Source organism: Cyprinodon tularosa, unplaced genomic scaffold, assembly GCF_016077235.1.
Source record: "Cyprinodon tularosa strain WSP-4 unplaced genomic scaffold, ASM1607723v1 ctg510, whole genome shotgun sequence".
NCBI lineage: Eukaryota > Metazoa > Chordata > Actinopteri > Cyprinodontiformes > Cyprinodontidae > Cyprinodon > Cyprinodon tularosa.
The window spans coordinates 121275-147096 of NW_024039242.1; the positions used below are offsets into that span (position 1 = coordinate 121275).

Genomic DNA, 25822 nt, shown 5'->3' on the forward strand with positions numbered 1-25822 from the left:
ACACACGTTACCAGTTCATCAGAGGGTAACACAAAACAGCCAAACATAAATGGACTCTTGCTCTTTGGGACAATTTAGAAAGACTAGTTAACCCTAACAGTAATGTTTGTGGAGTGTGGAAGGAGGTCACGGTACCTGCAGATTCTATGGAGATAACATGCAACTCCGTACAGATTAGACCTCTACAGTCATTCAGAGAAATGTTAACCGTACTGAAGAGGTTGCCTATAGACAAGTGAATCATCAGTTTTAATTATTAAATGAAATATACATTTTAGAACTTGGGAGACTAGTTTATTTTCAGATCGTCATGTAAAACACAAACTGAAATGTGCATTTACTGTCTTTTTATCAAACGTATATATTGATTATATGAGTTTCTTAAAAAAAAAAAAAAGTAATTTTCTTATTGAATTTGTATTTCAATAACATCAGGTGTGTAGTCAAGGATACAATGAACTGAGTGAAAAACATCAGATGCCAGATCTCTACAGGTACAACCAAAATTATTAAAATTAAAGTTCAGAGATTACATAGAAGCACTAAAATTACAACAGAAATACACGAAATACAAGCTTCAGGTAGTTTTAATATTGTACCAAACTTTTCAGATTCTACCTTCAGCAGAGGAATGTGGCTGTTTACAGAGTTCAGTGACCAGAGAGGAGTGGCTTCAACAGGGAAAGGTAAAAACAGCCCAGCTGAAAACTGATTACAATTATATTTGAAAATGTCCAGAGGTTAATTACAAACAAAACAAATGTTCTCTTCTCATTTTTTTTCTTAGAAAGACCTGTACACAGTTCCGTTTGTCCTCTGGTATCTGCTACCTAATATGTAGCCATCAAAGAGAGCTTTTAAACAGCTCAACTCTCCTGTTTAAACATATCAGTTTGGCTTTACAAAATATCCCCTTCATTAAATAAGACTTCTCAAAAAAAAAAAAAAACGTCATCCATCTCAGAGAAACATCCACATCTGTCAGAAATCCTTAGTATTTTGGATTATATAATACACTGAAATAAAAAGATTACACAGGAAAACTACTAAAAATACAACCACTAACGATAAGAGGAATCCTACATCACTGGAAAGCTTGATACTAGGAGACAGGGATGTGCAGCAACCTCAGAAATGTTAAAACGTTTTGGTGGTAACAACAAAACTATCAGGACCCACACTGACATAAAGACTGTATAGACTAAAACAGGGCTGCTGATGCGCTGCCCAAAACAGTCATTTTAAAAATCAGAGTGTTCGGGAGAACAAAAAGTCTTCCAATATTAAATCCTTTAAATAGCTGAACTCAGAAGGGCCGCGACGCTCCTTTAAAAGCCTTGAATCCTCCCACGGTGCCGCTGCTGGAAATAGGGTTGCTGGTGATCTGTACAATCCGGCTCAATCCCGAAGAATGGCTGCAAGGAGACAACGGTTACAATCGTCAGAGCTGTGTCAAAAACACGTGATGAGGCTTTTGTCACCTGGTCTAACTGGTGTACCTGGAGGTAGGCATCATCCCACGACTGTTGTCCATCCTGCGATTATCAGGAAAGACTCCTTGAGAGCTTGATCCACCATGCCACTCCTTCCTCGGTACTTGCTCCCTGCTGTGACGCTCCACCACTACCTGCCGGCCAGAGCTGAACGGCTGCAGAAACAGAGGTGTTGGGAGTCAGTCACCCAGTCAAACCGTGTGGAGGTTTATTGAAATGTTCATCATGATACAGTGAATTTAGATAAGGGGGGGGAAAAAGAGACCAAAGGAATAAAAATGTGATATTTCAACACCCTTAACACATCCTAAAGCAGGGGTCTGCAACCTGCTGCTCCAGACCCACATGTGGATCTTTGGACCCGGTACAGCACCTATTAATAGTGGTTAAATATACCGTATTTTCACGACCATAAGGCGCACCGTACTAAAAGGCGCACTCTCAGTTATGTGTCCCATTTCTGTATTTAACACACACATAAGGCGCACCGGACTATAGGGCGCCTTTTTTATATACAGGTACATGTCCTCTACTACCTTTAAATACCTCTACTGCGTATTTAAAAATACAGCTGGGGCAAAACTGAGTATGACTGTGCTTTATTCATGTATTTATTACAAAGTATTAATCAAACCTGGCAGCTGGCCGTGAGACAGACACATCGCAGATGACACAGCGCTGTGGTCACTCCTAAATTAACTTAAAATCCTGAAACCTGCCGACGGAATATGTTCGCTTTTATTACCGGTATCCTGGTGCCTGCAGTTTAAATTATTTAGATGAAAAACACCTGCCAGCCACCGCGTGAAGCCGGAGGCTGCCCAGCCTAGAGGCTGCTGATGAAGGAATTTCTACTGTCGATGCACCGCTGGTATGTCGGGGTCTGAGTGCCTCTGACAGAAATAGATAATCTGGATGAACTGACTGCAATAATTAAGTTTTCAGGTGGACTTTCTCACTTAAAAACATATTAAAACTACTTTATTCCCACTGATCACAGCAAATATAGCTGCAAGATTTAGATTATTTAGATGAAAAACACCTGCCAGCCGCCGCGGTGAAGAGGAGGAGACGCGCCCAGAGGCTGCTGTTGGATTAAGTTTTCAGGTAGAAAAATAGAGCGGGAGCAAAACTGAGTATGAATGTGCTTTATTCGTGTATTTATTACAAAGTATTAATCGAACCCATCAAAGTCATCATCCTCTGTTTCTGAATTAAACAGCTGCGCTAAATCAGAAATGCCAATTTCCCCTTCTTCGCTGTCAAGAGTCACTTTCCGTGCAGCGCGGCTCCTCAGAAATAATGCCGGCTTTTGCAAAAGCTTGAACAACAGAGCCAGCAGACACGTTAGTCCATCTACAATCCATCCGCAAACGGTGGCGTAACTTGCCCGGCGCTCCCTTCCACTTATCCTGAAACTGTGGTCTCCGTCTGTCATCCATCGCTCCCACGCCGCTCGCAGCCTTACTTTGAACGACCGCTTCACACTGATGTCGAGCGGTTGAAGCTCCTTTGTCAGACCCCCGGGATAACGGCGAGCACAGCGTTCATTTGATTCACGTTTTTTTTCACATCGGCTGTGAGATGGGCACGCAGCGATGGTGATGCGTGGAAAAAACCACATGGTCTCCTCACATACACCTCCCTCAGCTACGCTTTCATCATCTCCTCATCCATCCAGCCCTTTTCATTTGCGTTAATGTCATCAGAGCGCTGTGTCTGTCTCGCTGTCAGCTCCCAGATCAGCTTCTCTGATTGGTTGATGCGGCGCGTCCAGCAGCAAAACTTCAATTTTTCCATCTCGAGCAGCAGCAGCGCGTTGGCGGAGCGTCAGATGCTTAAACGCTCCCGACATGCTGCACCTGCTGCTCAAAACGCACTGCGGGACCTTTTGCTGCACCTATACGCGTGTCAACCATTGACTTTGCATGTAAACTCGCTGCTTCTGCTGCACCTGCTGGGTCCGGTTCACACCGATGTCGAGCGGTTGAACAGCGAGCACAGGGTTAATTTGTTTCCCCATGTTTTTCTCATCAGCTGTGAGATGGGCACGCAAGGAGTTACATATTAACAGCGATGGTGATGAGTGGAAAAAAAACACCTGGTTTCCTTACATTTAGCCACTCTTTCATCATCTCCTCAATGAGGTGGTCTCAAAAGTCGCAGTTACAACACACATAGGGCGCACCGCACCAAAGGGCGCACCGCACATTTTTAGGGAAAAAAAGACGTTTAAGTGCGCCTTATAGTCGTGAAAATACGGTATGTAAAGAGCAAAGGAATGTACTATAATAAATACTAGTCTTAAAAGTTTTTGTGTTTTTCATAGGACAGAAAAGAATGACATTTAAAAAAGAAACAAATATGTTTTATGAGTCGTTTCTCTTTTAATTAGCTTAGAAATTATGCTTTTATTATTTTAAAAGCTAAAAATACATTAATTGTTGGTTGTTTAAGGTGGCACTTGGTTGAACTCTGGGTAAAATGGCTCTTTGGATATAAAAAGTTGCAGACCCCTATCCTAAAGTAACCTTTTTAGAAGCAGAAAGACATTTCAACTCTGCTCTCACGGACATTTAAGTCATTACAGCATTAAATCAAATATATGTAGCCATTTTTATTTACTTCTTTAGCTTTTTTTGTAGAGATACAGGCTCATCTCATTCATCAAACCACCCTGTAGTTGTTTCAGTTTAAAGTATTCAGAGTTTAGTCTAACAAAAAACAGTTTTTAAAACCAGACCTGATCATTGATGCCGATGGGTTGACCTCTGTTATTAAAGCCACTCCTTCCGCTGTCCCTGCCTGGACGATCTTCCCGCATGCGCATCGGCCCTCTGCAGGAAGCACAGACAGTTAATGTAGCACAGCTTCTGATGAATGTTCAAGAAGAGTAAACTGTTCAATACCTCATATCTCCCTTGTTGGAATTAATCCCTCCATCATTCTTCCACCCTGGTCCATCCCTCAGTGGGCGGTTGTGTGACGCAGCAGTGATTGGAGCTCTTGCTCCCACAGGGCGATCATGTATAGGCGGAGGGCGCCTCTCGTCTCTTTCTCTGCGGTCAGTGTCACCACGGGGAGGTGGCTCGGGTCTGCGGACGGTATCAAAGTTCTTGGGGTATCTCTCGAAGCCACAGCCCTCTCTGTGAGGAGCTGGACGACTCTTCTTTGCCTCTGGTTCGCCGTCATATTTATTGCGCCTTGGAAGTAAAAAAGAAAGGCGGTGATCAGAACCAAAACAGGTTACAGTACTGCCATTACACTTTAAACAATACGGTTATTAAGCTGAAACCTAAACTGATATCTACCAACAGCCTTGATGATTAAACCTAAAAAGTCAAGTAATTGATGACTTTTGATCATGTTTAAAACACATTCAAATGACATTTTCTATTTGCACCATTTATGATAAAGTTACAAACTTCACAAGATTTGTCAACGAGATGGTTCTGCAGGTTTCTGCTCCAGTGTAAGTAAAGAGGATTTATGGTAGACATTCTGGTGACACAAATCTAAAAAATATATTTTAAAAAGATGCTGCAACATGGGTGATGTTTTAACCTTCTAAATGAATCTTACTTAACCGAGTCCAGCTTTGTGGCCCAGAAATGTAACCATATGCTACACTAAAAAAAGTTTTACTCCTGGAATCTTCCCATACCTGTCAAACGTGTTAGGCTGATGGCCAGCGTCTGAGAAACGGCCCCTCTCCCGAGGATTTACGCTGGGGAAGCGATTCTGCGGTCGGCTGTAGTTGGAGCCTTGGTTCAGGTGGACCTCTGGCTCAGAATGCATCTTTTTATTGCCGTTCCAGTAGGGATCATCACGCCGGCTAAACATGAAGCAGACTAATGAAGCTTTCAAGTCAAAATTGTTCTACAGAAAAAGTTGCTTCAGGCTAAAATCTGTTCAACTCCGTTGGTAATGATTTTTGCCACCTGTTTACCGCAAAACATTTAATGCTTCACTTAGATGTCAAAAACACAGGCATATAGTCAGAATGCACAGTAAATGAATTGGTAATCAATTGTTCACAAAATAAAAACTATACATGATATAAAATATATAAAAAAAAAATAATAAAATAAAAATAGAAAGTGCAAAATGATTCAGCCCCTTTTCTCCTAGTGCAACCAATCCCTGTCAGAAGTTGCCTGATTGTTGACTGAATAGTCTACCTGTTCATAATCTAATATCAGTACAAAATCAGCTGCTGTGTGATGGAATCAGGGTGGTTCAGAGACTATAGGGGAGTAAATGGCATCATAAGGTCAAAGGTACACTGCAGACAGATCAGGGATAAAGGAGTTGTTCAATCCATCCTCCAGAAATGGGAAAAGTATGGTACAATTCTACCAAGACTAGGCCTTCCAGATAAACTTACAGTAGGAACAACAGCACTGATCAGAGATGTAGCAAAAAGGGCCAGAGAGAGCAAAGAGTGGAAAAAGATGATTTGGACCTGTCTGCCAAATTATCAGTGGCAGAAATCCAACATTGCACATCACTCTCAACCGACCACAACTACTGTTAAATATGGTGGCAGTGGCATCATGCTATGGAGTGGTCTGCTTCAGGAGAAACAATCAAGATGATCAGAGTTGATGGATGAACCCAAATACAGGGCAATCTTTGGTCGAGGTTTGCCTTCCAGCAGGATGACAATCTTAAACATAATGCTAAGGCCACAATGAAATGGTTGAAAACAAAACATATTCATGTCCTAGAATGCCCCCGTCAAAGTCCAGACCTATACCAAATCAAGAATAAGTGGCAACAGATGAAAACAAAAAAAACTGAAAGACAAAACAACATCTACACAAACACATGGAGTAGTACAGGAGAGCCAGTGGCTAAGGGTGGGATTCAGCTGTATACTTGGACCTCGGAGAGGATGTTAGAGGGAAAAAACAATCACTGAACAGGGGGCGACGGGGTTCAGATTTCAAACATTTACAATTAAGTACTGCAATCTTACAGAACTGACAGAAACGTCGAACATATTGCAGAAAAAAAGCCTCAAATTTAAGCCGGTTTTGTGGCATGTGTAATTTTCCTTTCACAACTTTACATCACTTTGTGTACTTTTGCAAACCCCTGTATTCTCTATGGGTAGCTCTCTGCTCGCTAAAGGCTTTTCAATGGGACAGAAATGATTGTTAATCTTTTGTCGAAGTTTTCTTACTGTGCTCGAAAAAAATATACATATAAAAGACAATTCTGCTCAGAGTTAAATTAATTTATCTGTTAACTATCACACCTAGCTGCTAATAAAACAAAGTTTCTATGTAAGCATTAAAGCCTTTGTTTTGTTTTTTACTAAAAGCTTTCTCCTACCTCATGCATAAAACTCAGTTTAAGCTGACAAGAGAGCAACAAATGCTCCAAAAAAAAATATAAATAAATAAAATAAATACCCGTGTTCCACCTCACGACCCCTTTTCAGGTTATTTCTCTTCTCTTGTTCAAAACGCAGCTGCTCCTGCTGCCGCCGAAGCTCCTCTCGTTCACGTGCCATGCGCTCAGCCTCCTTACGACGTTCCTTTAAAACAGAAAATGGTTCACTGGGATGTTTCTCTTGTAACAGAAACCAAAGTTAACTGGCAATAAATTTGATGCATGTTTGGGGAAAAAAAATAACATATATCCCCGCAAGTTGTATTAACCCATTGAGTGAGTCCGTTCATGTTTACTTTACCTGCTCTATGCGAATCCTCTCCCTCTCGAGCCTCTCTCTCTCCAGGCGCTCTCTTTCCAGTTTTTGTCTCTCCATCTCCAGCCTTTGGCGCTCCCGGAGCAGGATCTCCCGTTCTTCCCGTTCACGCATCAGACGGACTCTCTCGCGCTCCCTCCGCTCTTGTTCTGCTATTTCACGGCGCCTTCAGACAAATGTTTTTGTTTCTCTCAGGATTAAATAATATTTTCTTCATTTCAAAGTGTTTTGAGGTTAATGTAAGAGAGCTACCTGCGCAGCTCAGCCGCTCTCTGGAAGCGCTCGATTTGTTCACGCGTCCTCTGGTCCTTCTGCTCCTTAAACTTGTCAAAGGGCAGAATATCACTATCTACCCCTTTGTTGAAAAAGGCTTGCCGCTTCTCTCTCAGCATTTGTACCTAAGGGAACAATAAAATCATTAAGACCCAATTTAACTAAATAAACAGATTAAAGCAATTTGTAATAGGCTATAAAGAGAAAAGTTTAACCTCTTCAGGAGGGATCAACCACCTTGGACGCTTATCCAAGTTAGGGTTCCCATAGGGCTGGAAAAAAAACAAACACAAAAACTTTTTTACTTAACATCCATTTTTGACAATTTAATAAGATTACTTAAAAACAACCTATTAAAAACATAAATAAAAGCTTACTTTATTGAAATATCTTCCTGTTCTATTATTAAAATATCTTCCGGTTCTAAAAGGCCTTCTGCCAAAGCTCTCCTCTCTAGTAGGAGGATCTTCTGCTGCCGTCTTTCCTGGACTCTTTGTTTCTATAAACAATTATTAACAAGAAACATTTATATGAGAGACACTTAATGAAAAAGCTAAGATCATTCCAGCTCTGAAAACTGGAGGAGAGACTTACGGCCACGCTTTCTGTCATCTTTCTTTGAATCATCGTCAGAGCTCGATGAGACCGACTCAGATCTCCCACTTTTTCCTTCAAGTTTCTTTGATGAATCCTTGTCTTTTTCTGATTGCTTATCAGATTTTTTCTCCTTATCAGATTTTTTCTCCTCTTTTTTAGTCGGCTGTGATCTAAACATTCAATAGAAGTATATAAAAAAAAAAAAAAAAAAAAAAACATAAAATAAAGATGCAATTTTGAATAAAGCTTTCGTATTAGGGACATGAACCCTGAAGTTGTTACTCACTTGTTTGTCTGTTTAGTCCCAGTCAAACTGTGCTTAATATTCGACTTGCCAGACACTGCTTTGTCCTCCGCTTCTTTCTTTGAGGGATCTTTTTTCAGTGGATCATTTTTGACCTTTGAAGAAAAAAAAAAAAAAGTCAAATTAAGACAATACAATCCATTAACCATTACCATAGCAGCATTCGAGGTAGCCGTTTACCCGTTCAACATATATCTGTTGTCCATGGAGCTCAGTACAGTCAAGGTGGGAGATGCAGCGCGCCACTTCAGCGCTGGAGGACATCGTCACTAAGCCGTAACATTTTGAACCAGGACTGCGAGCGTTTGTTACCACTTTAGCACTGAGCACCTGTAGAAAACATATTTGCGCCTTAGGAGTTCTAGTTTTTGAAGTAAAGGATCATTTTCAGATTTAATGCTTATCAGACAGGAGACAAAAGTGACTTAAATTGTATCCTGTGAAGATGTATAAGCATCAAATTTAAACAATATAAAACTAACTTTTAATTTAGTCCCTAAAAATCAGAAAAGAAAATGTGAGCTGAAAAAAAGCTAGAGAGAATTCATAAATCAAGATGATTTAAAGCAGTTTCTACTGAGAGGATATATAAAAAAAAAAAATCACTTCCTCTGAATCATCCAACCTTGTGAAGCGTTTGAATAGTGCTATCCACATTTTATTCCACAGGGGCAGAAACAGTCCAGTTAGAAGTAATCATTTGAGATTTTTCACTTTTTATATTATTATTAATATTTATATTGCTGTATTCCATTTTAAGTGAGAAAAGATTACACAGCTAGGTTGAGCTTGTTTCAATGTAATGCATCACAGGAGGAGGAACATAGTACAAGTTTCTATTTTCAAAGATGCAAGCTTTCTTAAAAAATGTTAACCAGTGGGGTGCTCTAAAATCTTCTCTAGAGTAAAAAAAATAAAATATCAAAGGATGTTTATAAATTATGTTTACCATTCAGTTAAATTCTGGGTTTTTCCAGCCGGAAGAAACAGTTTTTTTCCAGAAGAAACTTGGAAGGACAGGTTTACTGGAAAGTTCTCTTTTTGTGAATATCCAGTAGTAACCTTGAGGTGGGGTTCAATATCTACAAACCAGGGTGGTTTGGGGGGAATGGATAGCAAAAAATATAAAGAAAAATAGTGCCAGCTAGTGTAATCCGAGTATACAAGACAGCGTTTTCCTACCATTTAAAGGCTATTAGAAAATGATCACTTCTGTTTTAAATATACAATTCTTCCCTTATGGGTTTTCTCTGGTGGGCAGGGTTTGCAAGTTTTGTGACCAATAATTATTGGTCCCATAATGCTTTACGAGGAGAGCTCTCCGTGCATGGCATTCTGGGAAATATAACTGCCTTGGACATCTCCGTTATGGGGGTTGAGGATTTTTTGATTCCCTCAGTTAAATAATGTACCTAAATCAACAGTTGGGTTTTGTTCTTCATTCACTTTTTATACATCTTGATCAGTGGTCCAAACAATCATCGCTGGCACCAAGTTTAACCAAACGTTTCCAGGATTTCTTACCTTCCCATATTTGCCAAACAGGTTCTTCAGATCAGCTGCCTTGGTGTTCGAGGACAGACCGCTCACCCATAGGTTACGAAAAGAGCTGCTGACAGCTGTTCAAGTTAAGGAGATTTTAAGCATTAGTTGGAAGTTTAACAGAGCGATGTCTTTTTTAAACCTCAAGCCATCTTACCTTTTTCATCCTTTGCAGATTTTCCATCTTTGTCTCTTGAAGAGCTAGAACATGAATGTTACAAAACCAAAACTAAAATAAGTGAGGGTAGATAAAATCATGAACAAAAAGAAAAACATCCATCATATAGATCAAAAACATATTTTCCAACTCCTGAAGGAAGAAAAAAATAAATAAAATAAAATAAAAGAGCAACAAAAATAAAAAACATCCTTAAGGCAGGGTGTGGATCTGTGCCGGAGTCTCAAAAGCTTCTTTTTTTTTCCGGTTGCATGGTGGATCGGGTGGTCAGCCAATTGATTTTTTTTTTTTTCATCCCTGGGTCAGTGAAATCTTCAGTGGTCTGCTCAACGTCATTGCATCACCGTTTGAAAAAATATTTAGAGAAAAAAAAAGCATCATCATCATGGAGGCTAATGCTGTTTTTACACTGCCATGTGTAGAAACCGCAAAAGGATCAAAGTATCAAAATAAAGACTTGTTTTCTTGTCTCCTGGTTAATCACATTTAACCAACTTCAGAGAAATAAACCAAAGCAGCAAAGTGCAGGATAAGGTACATCTGTGAACAATTTCCTTATGGCCAAAAAAAAAAAACAAAAAAACAAAAATCATCTTGAGGCTACCCACAATGCTGCTCTCTTAGTGAGGTGGACTTGGTAGTAGAATCAAAGAACTGACATAGAAAGACAAACCTCTTATCTTGACCCAAGGCCCCTGCAGTAGATTGGCCTTTCTTCCCAGAATCCATTTCTTTATCGGTTTCAGCATCCGTCATGGCGTCTCTGGCGTCTTTCTTCATGGCTCCATCGTCTTTCTTACCATCTTTGTGGTCCTCCATGTCTTCTTCCTTCATGTCATCATCTGGACCCATCTCAGCACAGGTCTCAGTGCTCTTCTCTGCCTCTGGATCTGGAAGTCTCACATGTTTACCTGTTTCCAGGAGGTCATCACCTTCAACATCCAGGGTGAGGGTGTCTTCGTTTTGGATTGAGACAGACAAGTGATCATCCTCTACTTCTCTAGAGGAGCTCATTGTTTCAGGATCCCTCTCGGCTTCTTCGGTCTCAGCCTCTCGGTCTACGTCCTCGTCAGCCTCTGCGTTCTCCTCTGGTTCAGGCTCTGAGTCGGCCTCAGCCGCCACGGTTTCAGACTCTGCTTCAGCCTCAGAATGAGCGAGGCTGTCTTCACAGGGTGGAGGCTTAGAATTTTCGCGACTAGCGTCATCTGTATCAGTTACATCTGAGGGATTTAATAAGGATAAACATGGCAAACAGACATCTTAACATTGACATGTCGCATGTTACTCGACCAACAGAAGTAGAATAGAAAGCACATTCACTGTTAAAGGTCATCGAGGGCGCAGGTACCAAAAGACAACAACATAATCTTAAAAAATAAAAATAAAAAAAACACGGAGTCAGGGCTCTCTTCTTGGCTCATCTTGGGCTGGAGTCATCTTTTCAAGTGGATGTGTTGATTTATAAAAGGTGAAGCTGTTCTCAAAAAGGAAGCAGCTATACCACGTCCATATAAGACAATTCTTCACTTATCTATTTTTTCCTTTCCATTATGCATCAGAGTTCAGTCCACAAAACAAGTAGGGTCCAGGAAACCTTCCAGTAGCTCTTCAATTCCGAGTGCGAGCCCCTTTAACGTGCCATCAACAAAATTGATGATTAATCGTGAAGTGAAGCTTGCTGCAAGGTGTCCCGACAACAGTACACATTCAAAACCTGCAGGTCCTTTGAGCGTAGCGATGCAGGTTCTTTACATGCTTCAAAGTCTCCATGTACGCCTCAAAGATAGAAGAACTGTCCTCCATAAAGTACGTCCTATATCTAAAAGGAACCGGCATCGATGAACGTAGCAGTCCTTGACTTTAGAGGATTCCAGATGCTTGATAAAACCTCTAACAAGGTGCCTTATTCCAGTAGAAAAAGTGGAGGTGTATTCAGATGTTTGCCAGTACATTTATCACAGGTCTTTCCAGTCATGTCAGTCACTGCTTAGACTGCCATGATCTTGAAGTGACTTTTTTCCTCTGATGGGACATAAATTATGTCCTTGGTAAACTTCATTCTTCACGAGAACTTGGAAAGCAGAACCCTTAAAAGCAGCAAAAACTCAAAGGCAATGGATGTGGAAAAATTGAGACCTAGAGCCAGAAATGTAAGGGACCCATGCGATTCGTTCTTCGAAAAACATCCAAATTGTCTCAACACTTCTTCTTCATAGTTTCCCTAGATAGTGCAACCGCATTTAAATACCATTGAATACAGGAAACGATATTCACCAGGGCTCAGAAGCATAAGACTTTAAGAGAAAAGCAACGAACATGAAACGTGTGGTGGCATACATACCCTTTTCAGATTCAGACTCCTCAACTTCCTAGAAAAAGAGGAGAGGAGATGAGACTCTTTCCACACAAATATAAACACCAGTTTGTCAAATGTATTACTTTTATTTGAGCATAACCAAAAAAAATCTTTATGTAAAGAGTACTCTTAAAAACTGTAATTTAAAAAGAAAAAAAAGCACAAAAGGGCTGAAAGAAAATACAGTTTCAGCTAAAGTCAAGTTTATAGTTCATTATCCAGCATCTGGATACTTAACTATGACAATAGTGGACAATAGCGCTAATCAGGCTGTGTGTAGAGTTAGCACAGCATTCTTTCACGGCACACACCAAACCACGCCAACTAAATAGTTTTTCATATGTGCGCCTCATTCTGACCCTTTTCAATGTTGTGGTTTTTGTACCACTGGTGCATCAATTTAAACCAACTTTTAAAGCAGTTGATTTCAATTAACCGTCTCTAATTTATTCGTCTTTCCCAACTGGTGGGTCCTGGCCGAATTGAAGGCCTTCAGGATTTGTCTGTGCAAAAATTTTTATCAAAATACACAAATAAAAAAGTAATAAATAAATAAAAGAGCCAAAATAACTAAGGAAACAAATTTAAAGACCAAAAACTATTGCGTGCTCTTGTGTCGAACCAAGTAGCGTATCGAATTGTTGGATGCTGAATATTTTAATTTAGCCTGGTTTTATTAAGTTTTTGCATGCCAGTGGAAAAACTGATTGAATCACAGATTAATCTTCACCTCCATGTGGTTCTGCATGTTTACCATTCTGTTTCTAACAACTTGTAACAACAGGGAATGTTGCTTGCTGAGCTAGAGGAAGCACCATCAGTCCTGCACAGGGCCAGCTTCACAAACGCACCTGAACCCATTAGGATGACTAGAGAACCTGAACTGTCAAGCAGATATCTTCCATTCAAATACAAACCTGACCCATTAACACTTCATATCAGGCTGAACCCTGATCTTTCCTTTTTTGGTATTTTTTCCCCTTTATATTACATTTTTGGTTGTGTAATATGACAGAGAAATGAATAATGTCCGCTGAAATCAGTTACTTTTCAACCGTGCTATTTTCTCTCACAAAGAAGCATTTTTTAAGGTTACCTGGTGGGTTATCTGTTTATGCATTTGTAATTCAGGAAATCTGATCATAAGAGTGAACTGCTGTGATGTTTAGTTCTTGTGATTGAAGTGAAATGAACGCAGTGGTTAGTGAGCGTGACCCATGTACGGAGGACTTGGTCCTCGACGCGGCCGACCCGGGTTCGAATCGGACCTATGGTCCATTGCCACATCTCTCTCTCCCTCTTCCTGTCAGCCTACTGTCAGAAAAACGAGCCACTAGTGCCGTAAAAACTCAAAAAAAACAAAAAAAACAGATGGTATCACTTTATTAATTACGATTCTGAAATTTGTAGTGTTAAAAAAATTCAGTAAAAAAAATGAGTAAACATCCTCGCACATCCCAGTTTCACCTTAATTCCATCCCTTCAAATGCATATGCAAATAAGATTTCTTAACATCTAAAGAAATCTCAGATTTCCTCCTGTCCCTTCCTGATCCGGCAAACCTTACTGTAACAAAAGATTTCAGGGATACATGGGATTATCAACAGCTTATCCACCTGATGAATCATCACACCCAACTTGACTGGAATAATACTGGTAAATCGCCACAGAGTTGAACGTTTGTTACAGGTAGATACAAAACTGATGTGCATTTTCAGATCAAAACAAAAACATTTACAGCTTACACCTGAATTAAGTTTATGATTTCTTGAGATGTTTTGTGTTATTGTCCAAGGCTAAAAGTGATGTAGTATAGTCATTTTGATTTAACTCATAAAACCTTAAACTTGCGAACCAAACATCAAGCTTACCGCATCTTCTAATCTTAAATAAGACTGAATGGAGTAATAATTCAGGGCAGTTGGGTGAGTTTTGGTGCTTTATAGCTCGTCATTTCTAGTTTGAAAAGTCTGACAAAGTGCTATGCGGATGATAACACAGATTCACACAATGTCAATTTTTGTACATAAATTACAGCTTTTATCGTAATTTTATATACACATAGTGTATATGCAATAAAAAAAAACGCATTTATAAGGTCAGTTTGATGCAGTCTGTGACGTGATTGAGAGTACCGTATTTTCACGACTATAAGGCGCACTTAAACGTCTTTTTTTCCCCTCAAAATGTGCGGTGCGCCCTTTGGTGCGGTGCGCCCTATGTGTGTTGTAACTGCGACTTTTGAGACCACCTCATTGAGGAGATGATGAAAGAGTGGCTGAATGTAAGGAGACCAGGTGTTTTTTTTCCACTTATCACCATCGCTGTTAATATGCAACTCCTTGCGTGCCCATCTCACAGCTGATGAGAAAAACATGGGGAAACAAATTAACCCTGTGCTCGCTGTTCAACCGCTCGACATCGGTGTGAACCGGACCCAGCAGGTGCAGCAGAAGCAGCGAGTTTACATGCAAAGTCAATGGTTGACGCGCGTATAGGTGCAGCAAAAGGTCCTGCAGTGCGTTTTGAGCAGCAGGCGCTGCGTCGGGAGCGTTTAAGCATCTGCCAACGCGCTGCTGCTGCTCGAGATGGAAAAATTGAAGTTTTGCTGCTGGACGCGCCGCATCAACCAATCAGAGAAGCTGATCTGGGAGCTGACAGCGAGACAGACACATCGCTCTGATGACATATGATATTAACGCAAATGAAAAAGGCTGGATGGATGAGGAGATGATGAAAGCGTGGCTGAGGCAGGTGTATGTGAGGAGACCATGTGGTTTTTTCCACGCATCACCATCGCTGCGTGCCCATCTCACAGCCGATGTGAAAAAAAAAGGTGAATCAAACGAACGCTGTGCTCGCCGTTATCCCGGGGGTCTGACAAAGGAACTTTAATCGCTCGACATCGGTGTGAAGCGGCCGTTCAAAGTAAGGTTGCGAGCGGCGTGGGAGTGATGGATGACAGACGGAGACCACAGTTTCACGATAAGTGGAAGGCAGCGCCGGGCAAGTTACGCCACCGTTTGCGGATGGATTGTAGATGCTTGGACTAACGTGTCTGCTGGCTCTGTTGTTCAAGCTTTCGCAAAAGCCGGCATTATTTCTGAGGAGCCGCGCTGCACGGAAAGTGCCAGCGCGCTGACAGCGAAGAAGGGGAAATTGGCATGTCTGATTTAGCGCATTTAGCGCAATTCAGAAACAGAGTATGATGACTTTGATGGGTTCGATTAATACTTTGTAATAAATACACGAATAAAGCACAATCATACTCAGTTTTGCTCCCGCTCTATTTTTCTACCTGAACACTTAATTCAACAGCAGCCTCTGGGCCGGGTCTCCTCCACGTATACCGCGGTGGCTGGCAGGTGTTTTTTTCATCTAAATCTTGTAGCTATATTTGCTGTGATCAGGGGGAATAAAGTAGTTTTAATATGTTTTTAAGTGAGAAAGGCCACCTGAAAACTTAATTGCAGTCAGTTCATCCAGATTATCTATTTCTGTCGGAGGCACTCAGACCCCGACATACCAGCGGTGCACCGACAGTAGAAATTCCTTCATCAGCAGCCTCTAGGCTGGGCAGCCTCCGGCTTCACGCGGTGGCTGGCAGGTGTTTTTCATCTAAATAATTTAAACTGCAGGCACCAGGATACCGGTAATAAAAGCAAACATATTCCGTCGGCAGGTTTCAGGATTTTAAGTTAATTTAGGAGTGATCACAGCGCTGTGTCATCTGCGATGTGTCTGTCTCACGGCCAGCTCCCAGGTTTGATTAATACTTTGTAATAAATACATGAATAAAGCACAGTCATACTCAGTTTTGCCCCAGCTGTATTTTTAAATACGCAATAGAGGTATTTAAAGGTAGTAGAGGACATGTACCTGTATATAAAAAACGCGCCCTATAGTCTGGTGCGCCTTATGTGTGTGTTAAATACAGAAATGGGACCCATAACAGAGTGCGCCTTTTAGTACGGTGCGCCTTATGGTCGTGAAAATACGGTACATGAAAAGTTATGCTAATATTTTAGCTTAAACTTTATGTGCATTTGCAAATTGTGTAAAAGACCAGGTAACTCTACTCAGTGTATAAAAACCAGGAAAGTCATTTGCTCAACATCTTTGAGGATCAAAAGCTGACTTCAGTTTTTTAAACTTTTAAGTTATTCTTCTTGCAAGGTAACTATAACTTGTAACAAACATCACTCTTTCGAGTGTTGAGGGATAAAATGAGGAAATAAGGGAAAACTATAATAGAAGTCCTCTGTGCAGCATCCCTTTTTTTGCATATTCTTCTGTAATTAGCCTACAGATAATAATCATGATGTCAAGAGCAGCTAATTTAAGATTTCACAATGTTTCTGAAATGCCACCAGGCAAAATGAAGGGGTCCCAGAGCCATCTGGCAGCAGCATGGATAAAACACTGAAGATGGATCACATATGATTTGTAGCAGTGCTTTCTTCACTGCTACGGTGGCTTGTTAAGCCCAAAGGGGACACATGTTCTCTATGGTTGGGTTAGCCAAGGGCTGTTCAGTATTTCTCAAGATTTCTGATTTCTCAGTAATTCTCAATGATTGTGCTGAACCTCTAAAATGAAGCAAAGTATATTACAGACTATGGCTACATATGTGAATGTAAACATTAATTTTTGATCACAGCGTAAACATTACCAAAGCCGGTCCTAGGAAACCACAGCCCCTGACCCATTGGCAAATTATACGGCATGCCACACTCACCTTGGAAAATGTGTCTTCATCCGCTGTGTTTTCCAAATCTGAATCGGATTTCTTTTCTGAAAGATTAAGCGTGGAGGTACCTCATGGATTCAGTATATGGTACTGGATAAGCAACCTTTACACTCTGGGAGAATTGTGAAGTCAAGCGTTAACCAGAATTACCTTGGACTTTCTCACTTATTGTTGTCGATGCATCAGTTGATGGCGGAGTCTGATTGTACTCTAGGTCACCACCTTCATCTTCATTAGCCTTAAAAACATTATTGAAAAAGAAAAAAAAATATTTAGCATCTACTCACCATTGTAAGACAATTAACAAACTTCATGAAAAATTGGTCAGTTACAAATTCATTCATGTGCAGGTTGTGATTACCAGGGGGTTTATCAAATGATTTTTGTTTTCAAAATTATGTGTATGATGGTGTTGAACTCTTATATCGCTTATATCAAAACATGTTTCACAATACCATTTTAAATGTTTTCAATCCATACAATAATATTACATTATATGGGTGATGATAACCATTAACATTACACATACATATATAGGAGAAAAACAGCAAAATCCTTCATCTTTACTGTCGACAGGCTGCAGCCATGTCCCGAATTCCTCGTTTTTTCCATTCTCTAGCTTTTTCACCACATCAAGCTTCCTTTCCAAACATACGGCTTTATGATCACCCGAAAGCAGTTCCACGCAAATATATCGCAATATAATTTATCTGATGAAGTAGTTTTTCTAAATTCATTTTTTAAAAATAAAGCATTTTAAATGCCACAATTATCATATTTAAATAATTGTAATGCCAATTAAGGCCTAAATTTAACAAATAATGATTTAATGACACTTACTGACCCGTGGAAACCCTGTAATAGCTTAAAACAGAATGTCAGAAATCTGCTGCATTGAAAAGCACTAGAGTCGATTGTTTGTCTGCATTTTTAACAGCAGATGTTTTTCATGTGAAATTCATGTGTAACATGAAGGCAGGCAGGGGAAAGCACAGGGCCGCCAGTGTCCAGGCTACCGTCACCAGGTCGGGTTTCGGTCGTCCCGTCCCCTGCTTGCTCCTTGCCCCCGTCCGCTGGGGTTCCCAGACCAGCCCTGGAGCTCACGGCTCAGTTCTGCTGCACTATAGTCGACCAAAATCCCCAGTTTGAAATTTTTTAATTAAGCCTTGCATTTTTTTTTTTTAGATATGAAAAGTAGGACATGACAGAGAAAAAGAGGGCGCCCGGTCACCCTACCATATCAACAATTTGATGTTTCAGTGAGTGAGTGCTTGTTGCTATGATGCGTCTTTGCTCAGCAGCTTAGCTCGTTGTAAACCAAGCAATCAGCGAACAGCTCATTTAATTATACATGAGCATACAGTAAAAGGAAGAAAACCTGTCGTTTCACTCTGGGGCTTTTAACCGGGCTAACATTAGGGTGCAACAGAACAGAATAGAACAGCAAAGATGCCATTTTCTGCCCAACCAATGTTACCCACCCTATTCAGAGACCTTAAGGACCAGCACCAAATACCTTATATAGAATCATTCTATGACCCCCTTTAAAGGAGTCTGATTAAAAAAGAATTTTCAGACAAGGATTCAGTTTGGGACTGGCATTTCCATTTGTAAATTCCCACATCAGTTCAATGCAGTGTTTGTCAAAAATGTAACTGTACTTAAAAAAACCTAAAAATCAAATAGTAGAGGAGCATGTTTAACGTAAAAAAAAATAAATAAATAAAAAGTTCTAGCCCAGCATAAAAGTATCGCAGTAGTAGGGCTGGGCGATAATTCAATAACGATATATCGATCGATAGACGTGTGGCGCAATAGAAAAAAAGAGAGTCGATAAAAGTTCGATAAAAAAAACGCAGTTTTCCATCCTTCTCATTGTAGCCTATCATGTAGGTTTATGCTAGTCACTACTGCCTCCCAACCAATCGCGGACCCAGGCACGCCATCACAAAGCGCCGCCCTCTCAAACCACAACACAGAGCACATGAAGATGTCGCAGCAAGGAGAGGCGGAGGAAATTGTTCCAAAGAAGGGTTTTTGTAGTTCGCCAGTTTGGCAGTATTTCGGTCATGGCAAGTCGGACAAAAAACAAACCACAGTCATCTGTAAAATGTGTAGGGAACCAGTGAAAACGAAGTCTGATAACACAACCAACTTTTTTTTTTTTTTATCATCTCAGCCGCTCACACCTGCAGGAGTACGAGCTGTGTAGGCCCCGGCGCGGCTCTCCTCCGAGGAATCTTCGGGAATTTCGGGGAAAAAAATAAATTTATATATATATTTTCAGTTCTGGGCAGTTTTCCCACGTAGTTCTAACAACTGAGAGAAAAATGCTGAGGGGCCAGCAACTTCAAAGTAATAACTCAGGTTAAAGCAGGAAACTAAGCTGAACCATAACGAGGTGCCAGCAGCACCTCTAGAAGAACGGGGGTGAGAAAAAATACCCCATAGAAATGCTAGAATAAAGGGTGAGTTGATTTTTGTTTGGGGTTTTTGTTCTTGTTGAGTGGAGTTTACATGGTAGCCTAGTCCTACAATCTTTTAATTACCACAAGCTGGTGGTGTACTATTCCCACCCAAATAGGGTATTCTATTTATTTATTTGATATATTTATTTTGGTCACTTTTCTGGTCACTTTAGTTTATTCTTTGTCAGTATTAAATAACATAACTCAGGTCTCTTGAGTTATTTTTCTTTAAAACAATTGTTATGGTTAAAAAAGTTGGTTAAATAAATATTTAATTTGAATTCTGTCTTTGTGTTCTTTATTAAAATTAAATAATTTAGTAATATCATAAAAAAATCCAGGCAGAGCTGCACATAAAATATGGTTTCAAATCTTTTCAATAATTATCGATATCGATCAATATGCATTTTTTTTAATCGATAAGCTTTTTTTCTATATCGCCCAGCCCTACGCAGTAGGCAACTATCCAGGCAGCTTCAAGTCAGACCTATTTAGGTTTGTAACACTCACCTTGGAACAACTGTCTTCATCTGCTGTGTTTTCCAAATCCGAATCGGATTTCTTCCCTAAAAAATAAAGAGGGCACATTAACAAGCATGTGTATGAAACTTTCATATTCAGATAAAATGTTAAAATAAGAAGTGGAACTAAAATTACCTTTACTTTTTCCACTTAACCTTGAAGGTGTATCAGTTGACGGCGATGTCTGAATGTACTCTGGATCACCACCTTCATCTTCAATAGCCTTAAAAAGATATTTTTGAGGATTAAATTAAATCATAGTAACCGACTACTGTTTTTAACCAAAGAGAGATCTTTCACAAATATTAGATTAGAGATGGAGGGTCTCAAATATAATAAACTGAAAACGATCTGATTAATCATGATAAATCAATTGAAATAATCAAATTTAGTAATCGATTAATCGTTAACTAGGTTATAAAGACTAAAACATGCCTTTAGCTGACAGAGCAGCCCAATTAGGGCAGTATTCTATCAAAATTGTAGGAAAAATATAAACATTTTGCATTTAAGATTTCAATTTTTTTTTAGCGTGTGTCAATATTCTCAATCCAGAACTCCTTAAGTGGAAAAGTTTGGTCACCTGGTTTAATTTAGAAAAAAATATTTTTCGAGGAACCTTTGGCAATACGCAATAGAGGGTATGCTGTCGCTAATCCCATAATGCTTTCCCATAATGCCGCTGTTGCTACAGACATCTTTGTTATTAGTTGCCGCTGTAAGGTAGCAACAGAGGCGACTACCGTATTTTCACGACTATAAGGCGCACTTAAACGTCTTTTTTTTCCCTCAAAATGTGCGGTGCGCCCTTTGGTGCGGTGCGCCTTATGTGTGTTGTAACTGCGACTTTTGAGACCACCTCATTGAGGAGATGATGAAAGAGTGGCTGAATGGAAGGAGACCAGGTGTTTTTTTTCCACTCATCACCATCGCTGTTAATATGTGACTCCATGCGTGCCCATCTCACAGCTGATGTGAAAAACATGGGGAAACAAATTAACGCTGTGCTCGCTGTTCAACCGCTTGACATCGGTGTGAACCGGACCCAGCAGGTGCAGCAGAAGCAGCGAGTTTACATGCAAAGTCAATGGTTGACGCGCGTATAGGTGCAGCAAAAGGTCCCGCAGCGCGTTTTGAGCAGCACCCGCAGCGCCTCGGGAGCGTTAGCATCTGACGCACCGCCAACGCGCTGCTGCTGCTCGAGATGGAAAAATTGAAGTTTTGCTGCTGGACGCGCCGCATCAACCAATCAGAGAAGCTGATCTGGGAGCTGACAGCGAGACAGACACAGCGCTCTGATGACATTAACGCAAATGAAAAAGGCTGGAGATGATGAAAGGCAGGTGTATGTGAGGAGACCAGGTGCTTTTTTCCATGCATCACCATCGCTGCGTGCCCATCTCACAGCCGATGTGAAAAAAAAAAGGTGAATCAAATGGACGCTGTGCTCGCCGTTATCCCGGGGGTCTGACAAAGGAACTTCAACCGCTCGACACTCAGTGTGAAGCGGCCGTTCAAAGTAAGGCTGCGAGCGGCGTGGGAGCGATGGGTGACCGACAGAGACCACAGTTTCAGGATAAGTGGAAGGCAGCGCCGGGCAAGTTACGCCACCGTTTGCGGATGGATTGTAGATGGACTAACGTGTCTGCTGGCTCTGTTGTTCAAGCTTTTGCAAAAGCCGGCATTATTTCTGAGGAGCCACGCTGCACGGAAAGTGACTCTTACAGCGAAGAAGGGGAAATTGGCATGTCTGATTTAGCGCAGCTGTTTTATTCAGAAACATAGGATGATGACTTTGATGGGTTTGATTAATACTTTGTAATAAATACATGAATAAAGCACAAACATACTCAGTTTTGCTCCCGCTCTATTTTTCTACCTGAAAACTTAATTCAACAGCAGCCTCTGGGCAGGTCTCCTCCTCTTCAGCGTGGTGGCTGGCAGGTGTTTTTTCATCTAAATAATCTAAATCTTGCAGCTATATTTGCTGTGATCAGTGGGAATAAAGTAGTTTTAATATGTTTTTAAGTGAGAAAGGCCACCTGAAAACTTAATTGCAGTCAGTTCATCCAGATTATCTATATTTGTCGGAGGCGCTCAGACCCCCACATACCAGCGGTGCACCGACAGCAGAAATCCATTCAACAGCAGCCTCACCGCGGCGGCTGGCAGGTGTTTTTCTTCTAAATAATTTAAACTGCAGGCACCAGGATTACGGCAATAAAAGCGAACATATTCCGTCGGCAGGTTTCAGGATTTTAAGTTCATTTAGGAGTGATCACAGCGCTGTGTCATCTGTGATGTGTCTGTCTCACGGCCAGCTCGCAGGTTTGATTAATACTTTGTAATAAATACATGAATAAAGCACAGTCATACTCAGTTTTGGGCCCGCTGTATTTTTAAAATACGCAGTAGAGGTATTTAAAGGTAGTAGAGGACATGTACCTGTATATAAAAAATGGGACACATAACTGAGACTGCGCCTTTTAGTACGGTGCGCCTTATGGTCGTGAAAATACGGTAATAAAAATGGTGCAGGCACTGCATGGTAGAGGCAGAGTCATGCGACCAATGAGGAGCTAAATTAAGTGATCATCTGTCCGAATGGTAAGTTACCCGAGTTTGCTATAAAGTCCACTATATAGTCCCCACTCTATATAATGATTGAGGGATTTAGGGGTTAAGTTGGACATTCAGACACAGTAAGCTTGTATGAGCTATGAGAACAACTTTTAAACAGAATGTACATGAGGAGAAATAGGCTCATGCACTCTCTTGCATGTGTTTAATAGGCGTTTCGTCTCGGGAGCAAGTACACGGTAGAAATGAGTGGATCGATCCTAAGATTGATACCAACTCTGGTACTGAACAATACTTTTTATTCTCTCCCACATGCACCAGCTGCAGCAGATCCACTACTCTCCCCATCTGTGTTACAGCACTTTGCTGCTCCCCTCTATCCTCTCGTCACCAGCTCAGGATGCAGGCTCAGCCTGGCCCGCCCACTCAGCTCACTCTCTCTCTACTCGACACACAAACAATCGCACCGCCTCTTCGCAGACTCGGAGGGAGAGACAACCGGAGCAAAAAAACATGGAGAACAGAGAATAAAGCGCCATTTGGCTATATTTTAATACTGTAAATTAAATAACGACAAGCTGTTTATATAAGCACATGAAAAACCATAAGCAAGAAAATGTTGAGTAGACAAAACTTCACTCAATGCCCCAAAAGACCCTCGACTCTCAAAGAGACGTAACTGACTGAGGCGTTTCAACCCTCCAGAGAATATCCAGGTAGATAAGAGTGATCACCTTCATGTTGACTCTCAAAGTAGATATTATATGTCTTATGTTAGTGGAGCCCACACAGAAAGTGTGATTAAGACCTTGAAAGAACCCAGTACATTTATCCCATTAAAAAATGTTATCTAAATGGGCTACCATTAACTAATTGTTTATTTATACCACGATGGGGACATTTATAGAAATAAAGCAACAGCCAAGTGTACACAATAGAAACAAAATTACATAAAGATTGATAGATATAAGAAGTGGATTAGGGGAAAAAATGAACAGAACATTATTAATATTATTATTATTCAATTGCAACAATAAAATAAAAATCACAAAAACACTGAAAGGTCAGCAGTTCCATGATACATCAAATTTAAATGTAAAAAGTATCGGTATCGTATCAATATCGGCAATACTGACCCTGGATTTACTAGGTATCATACGGAGTAAAAATTCCCAGTATCGCCCACCTCTAGCACAGGATCTCGAAAATCCTTAACTATACCTTTAATCGATTAATTAAAAAAAATAACCGACACAGTCATTGATTTGCAACGAAAAAGAAATGGTTTGTTGCAGCCCTACAAATAACCAATGCAAATTTAACTACTCCCTAATTTGAGAAGGATTGTGGTAGGCTGTTGCACATCTTCAGGTCATTGGACAAGAGGCATGCTGCTCCACCTCTTATCCAATGGTTTCCATTACCATCCACCATCCATCACAGACCATCAGCTGGATGATAAAACGCTCCAAACAGACTACATCTGAATAGAAATTTAGAAAGACCAACAACCTGTCAAATGTGGGAGGAAGATACAAAAATATAATCTGTAAATACACTGAGAGGATGTCAAGTCCAGACAGAAGGCCCACTAGCATAGATTTGTATCCAGAATATACAAGGCCAAAACTGCTGCTTATGCAACTAAATAGGGTTTAGAAATTATTGCACTCAAATTGCCAATAAGACAGTAACCATTCCATTAAACATATTCAGTTATCAGGGCATCAACCAAATGTATGGTGTTGAACCAGCTGCTGCAGAAACGCAGTAGAGTGGACCAATCAGCAGGATTTCAACAGCGGAGGCCGATCATGCGTTATCTGCCTTTTTTAATGTTAAACTCTGTTCACCGAGGAACTTTTCTATTTAAACAATAATTGAATTATACATATTATCCAGTTAGTGGCAGACAATGGGAGTTTTTACATTTCAGTGTTTATTTCCGAACATCCAATTGATGTGCCAGACGAAGACTGAATTTATCCCACGCCACGTACAACTAAAAAGAGGCACGTACGCATTTAACTGGGAAACACAAATGCGAAACCCAGAAGTTAAAAACTACAAGAAGCCATATTATGTAGCACTGCTGGAACGCCATCACATTAGCTAGAATTAGCACTAGCTTTTCTGCATCGCATACCGAGATGATTCGACCTTTCTTTTAATAAACTGCTTCGTTCTCTTACCTGTTTCAGTCTTGAAAGAAGAACGCTTTTTACACCAAATGTGTCCAAGCCCCTTTTCTTGAGCTCGGATTTAAGGTCAACAACTCTTAATTCTGTTATTTTCTTTGAATCTGTTGAAATGGCACCCGACGCCATTTTACCTCCAGATTAGCGAGATGATCTCTTCTTCGTTGTCTTTATTCGTTGTTGGTCACTTATCCTAGCGCCCCCTGCTGTCAAGCCCTCGACTCAATCATAATTACGGTAATAAGAACAAAACATGCTTTTAGAGTATTGTATGGGAGTTTAAATTATTAAGATATTCAAGACTTTAAGAAGAACTTAAATCAAATAACCGGAGAACATTTAAAATGATCTTACAACAGGCTAGACTAAGCTTTGATTACAAAAACAACCTCTAAGAGCCAAAACAAACAAACAAAAAAATAATTTCTTAAAATTTGCACTGCAAACTCAAGAGAGCCGCAGCCTTTACAAATATAAAAAAAAAGCAAAATAACAACAGATATAATGGATGTGGGCAAATTATTTTTATGATTGCAATATAAAATGTTTTGTAGATTTTAAAAGCAACATTAAAAACTTGAATAAATTACATAGGTGTTGAGAGCAAACTTTACATAAATGGGATCTGATTAGGATTTGAACTAAGAAAACCATCCATTTGTAGCAAGCAAACTGTTGATAGATCTATATTAATTTTGTCATATGAGTGCTAGGATTATAATAAACCTACCAATGACCAGACATACTATCACGAGATGTTTAAAAGGTATTTTATCGATTTAACTGGTAAAGACCACCTAATAAATACATATTTTTATTCCTTGGGTGGTTCCCATTTGCTATTA

General features: G+C 40.3%; 1 protein-coding gene across 2 annotated transcripts; it reads right to left on the reverse strand.

The window, feature by feature from the left end:
* Positions 1–277: 277 nt before the first annotated feature.
* Positions 278–25142, reverse strand: sltm (SAFB-like, transcription modulator). Of its 2 annotated transcripts, none has more exons than XM_038303471.1 (22): positions 24972–25142; positions 20335–20422; positions 20188–20243; positions 17360–17447; positions 17198–17253; positions 12445–12472; positions 10777–11323; positions 10083–10126; positions 9908–10002; positions 8564–8713; positions 8366–8478; positions 8077–8249; positions 7860–7981; positions 7698–7754; positions 7462–7532; positions 7195–7375; positions 6914–7038; positions 5158–5328; positions 4403–4696; positions 4237–4330; positions 1500–1648; positions 278–1415 (listed from the first exon to the last, which is right to left on the reverse strand). In XM_038303471.1, the coding sequence occupies exons 1-22, from the start codon at positions 25104–25106 to the stop codon at positions 1307–1309; spliced, it is 2946 nt and encodes a 981-aa protein (XP_038159399.1). In that variant the 5' UTR covers positions 25107–25142; the 3' UTR covers positions 278–1306. The 2 variants fall into 2 exon arrangements, with proteins under 2 accessions (XP_038159399.1, XP_038159398.1); XM_038303470.1 differs by having other exon boundaries at positions 7462–7607.
* Between the last annotated feature and the right edge of the window lie 680 nt (positions 25143–25822).

Coding starts and splice junctions, on each gene's coding strand:
- sltm (XM_038303470.1), bottom strand. CDS start 25,106: ATGGCGTCGGGTGCCATTTCAACAGATTCAAAGAAAATAACAGAATTA. Junction 7,039..7,194: donor AGAGGATTCGCATAGAGCAG/GTAAAGTAAACA, acceptor TCTGTTTTAAAG/GAACGTCGTAAGGAGGCTGA. Junction 4,697..5,157: donor CAGCCTAACACGTTTGACAG/GTATGGGAAGAT, acceptor TTTACTTCCAAG/GCGCAATAAATATGACGGCG.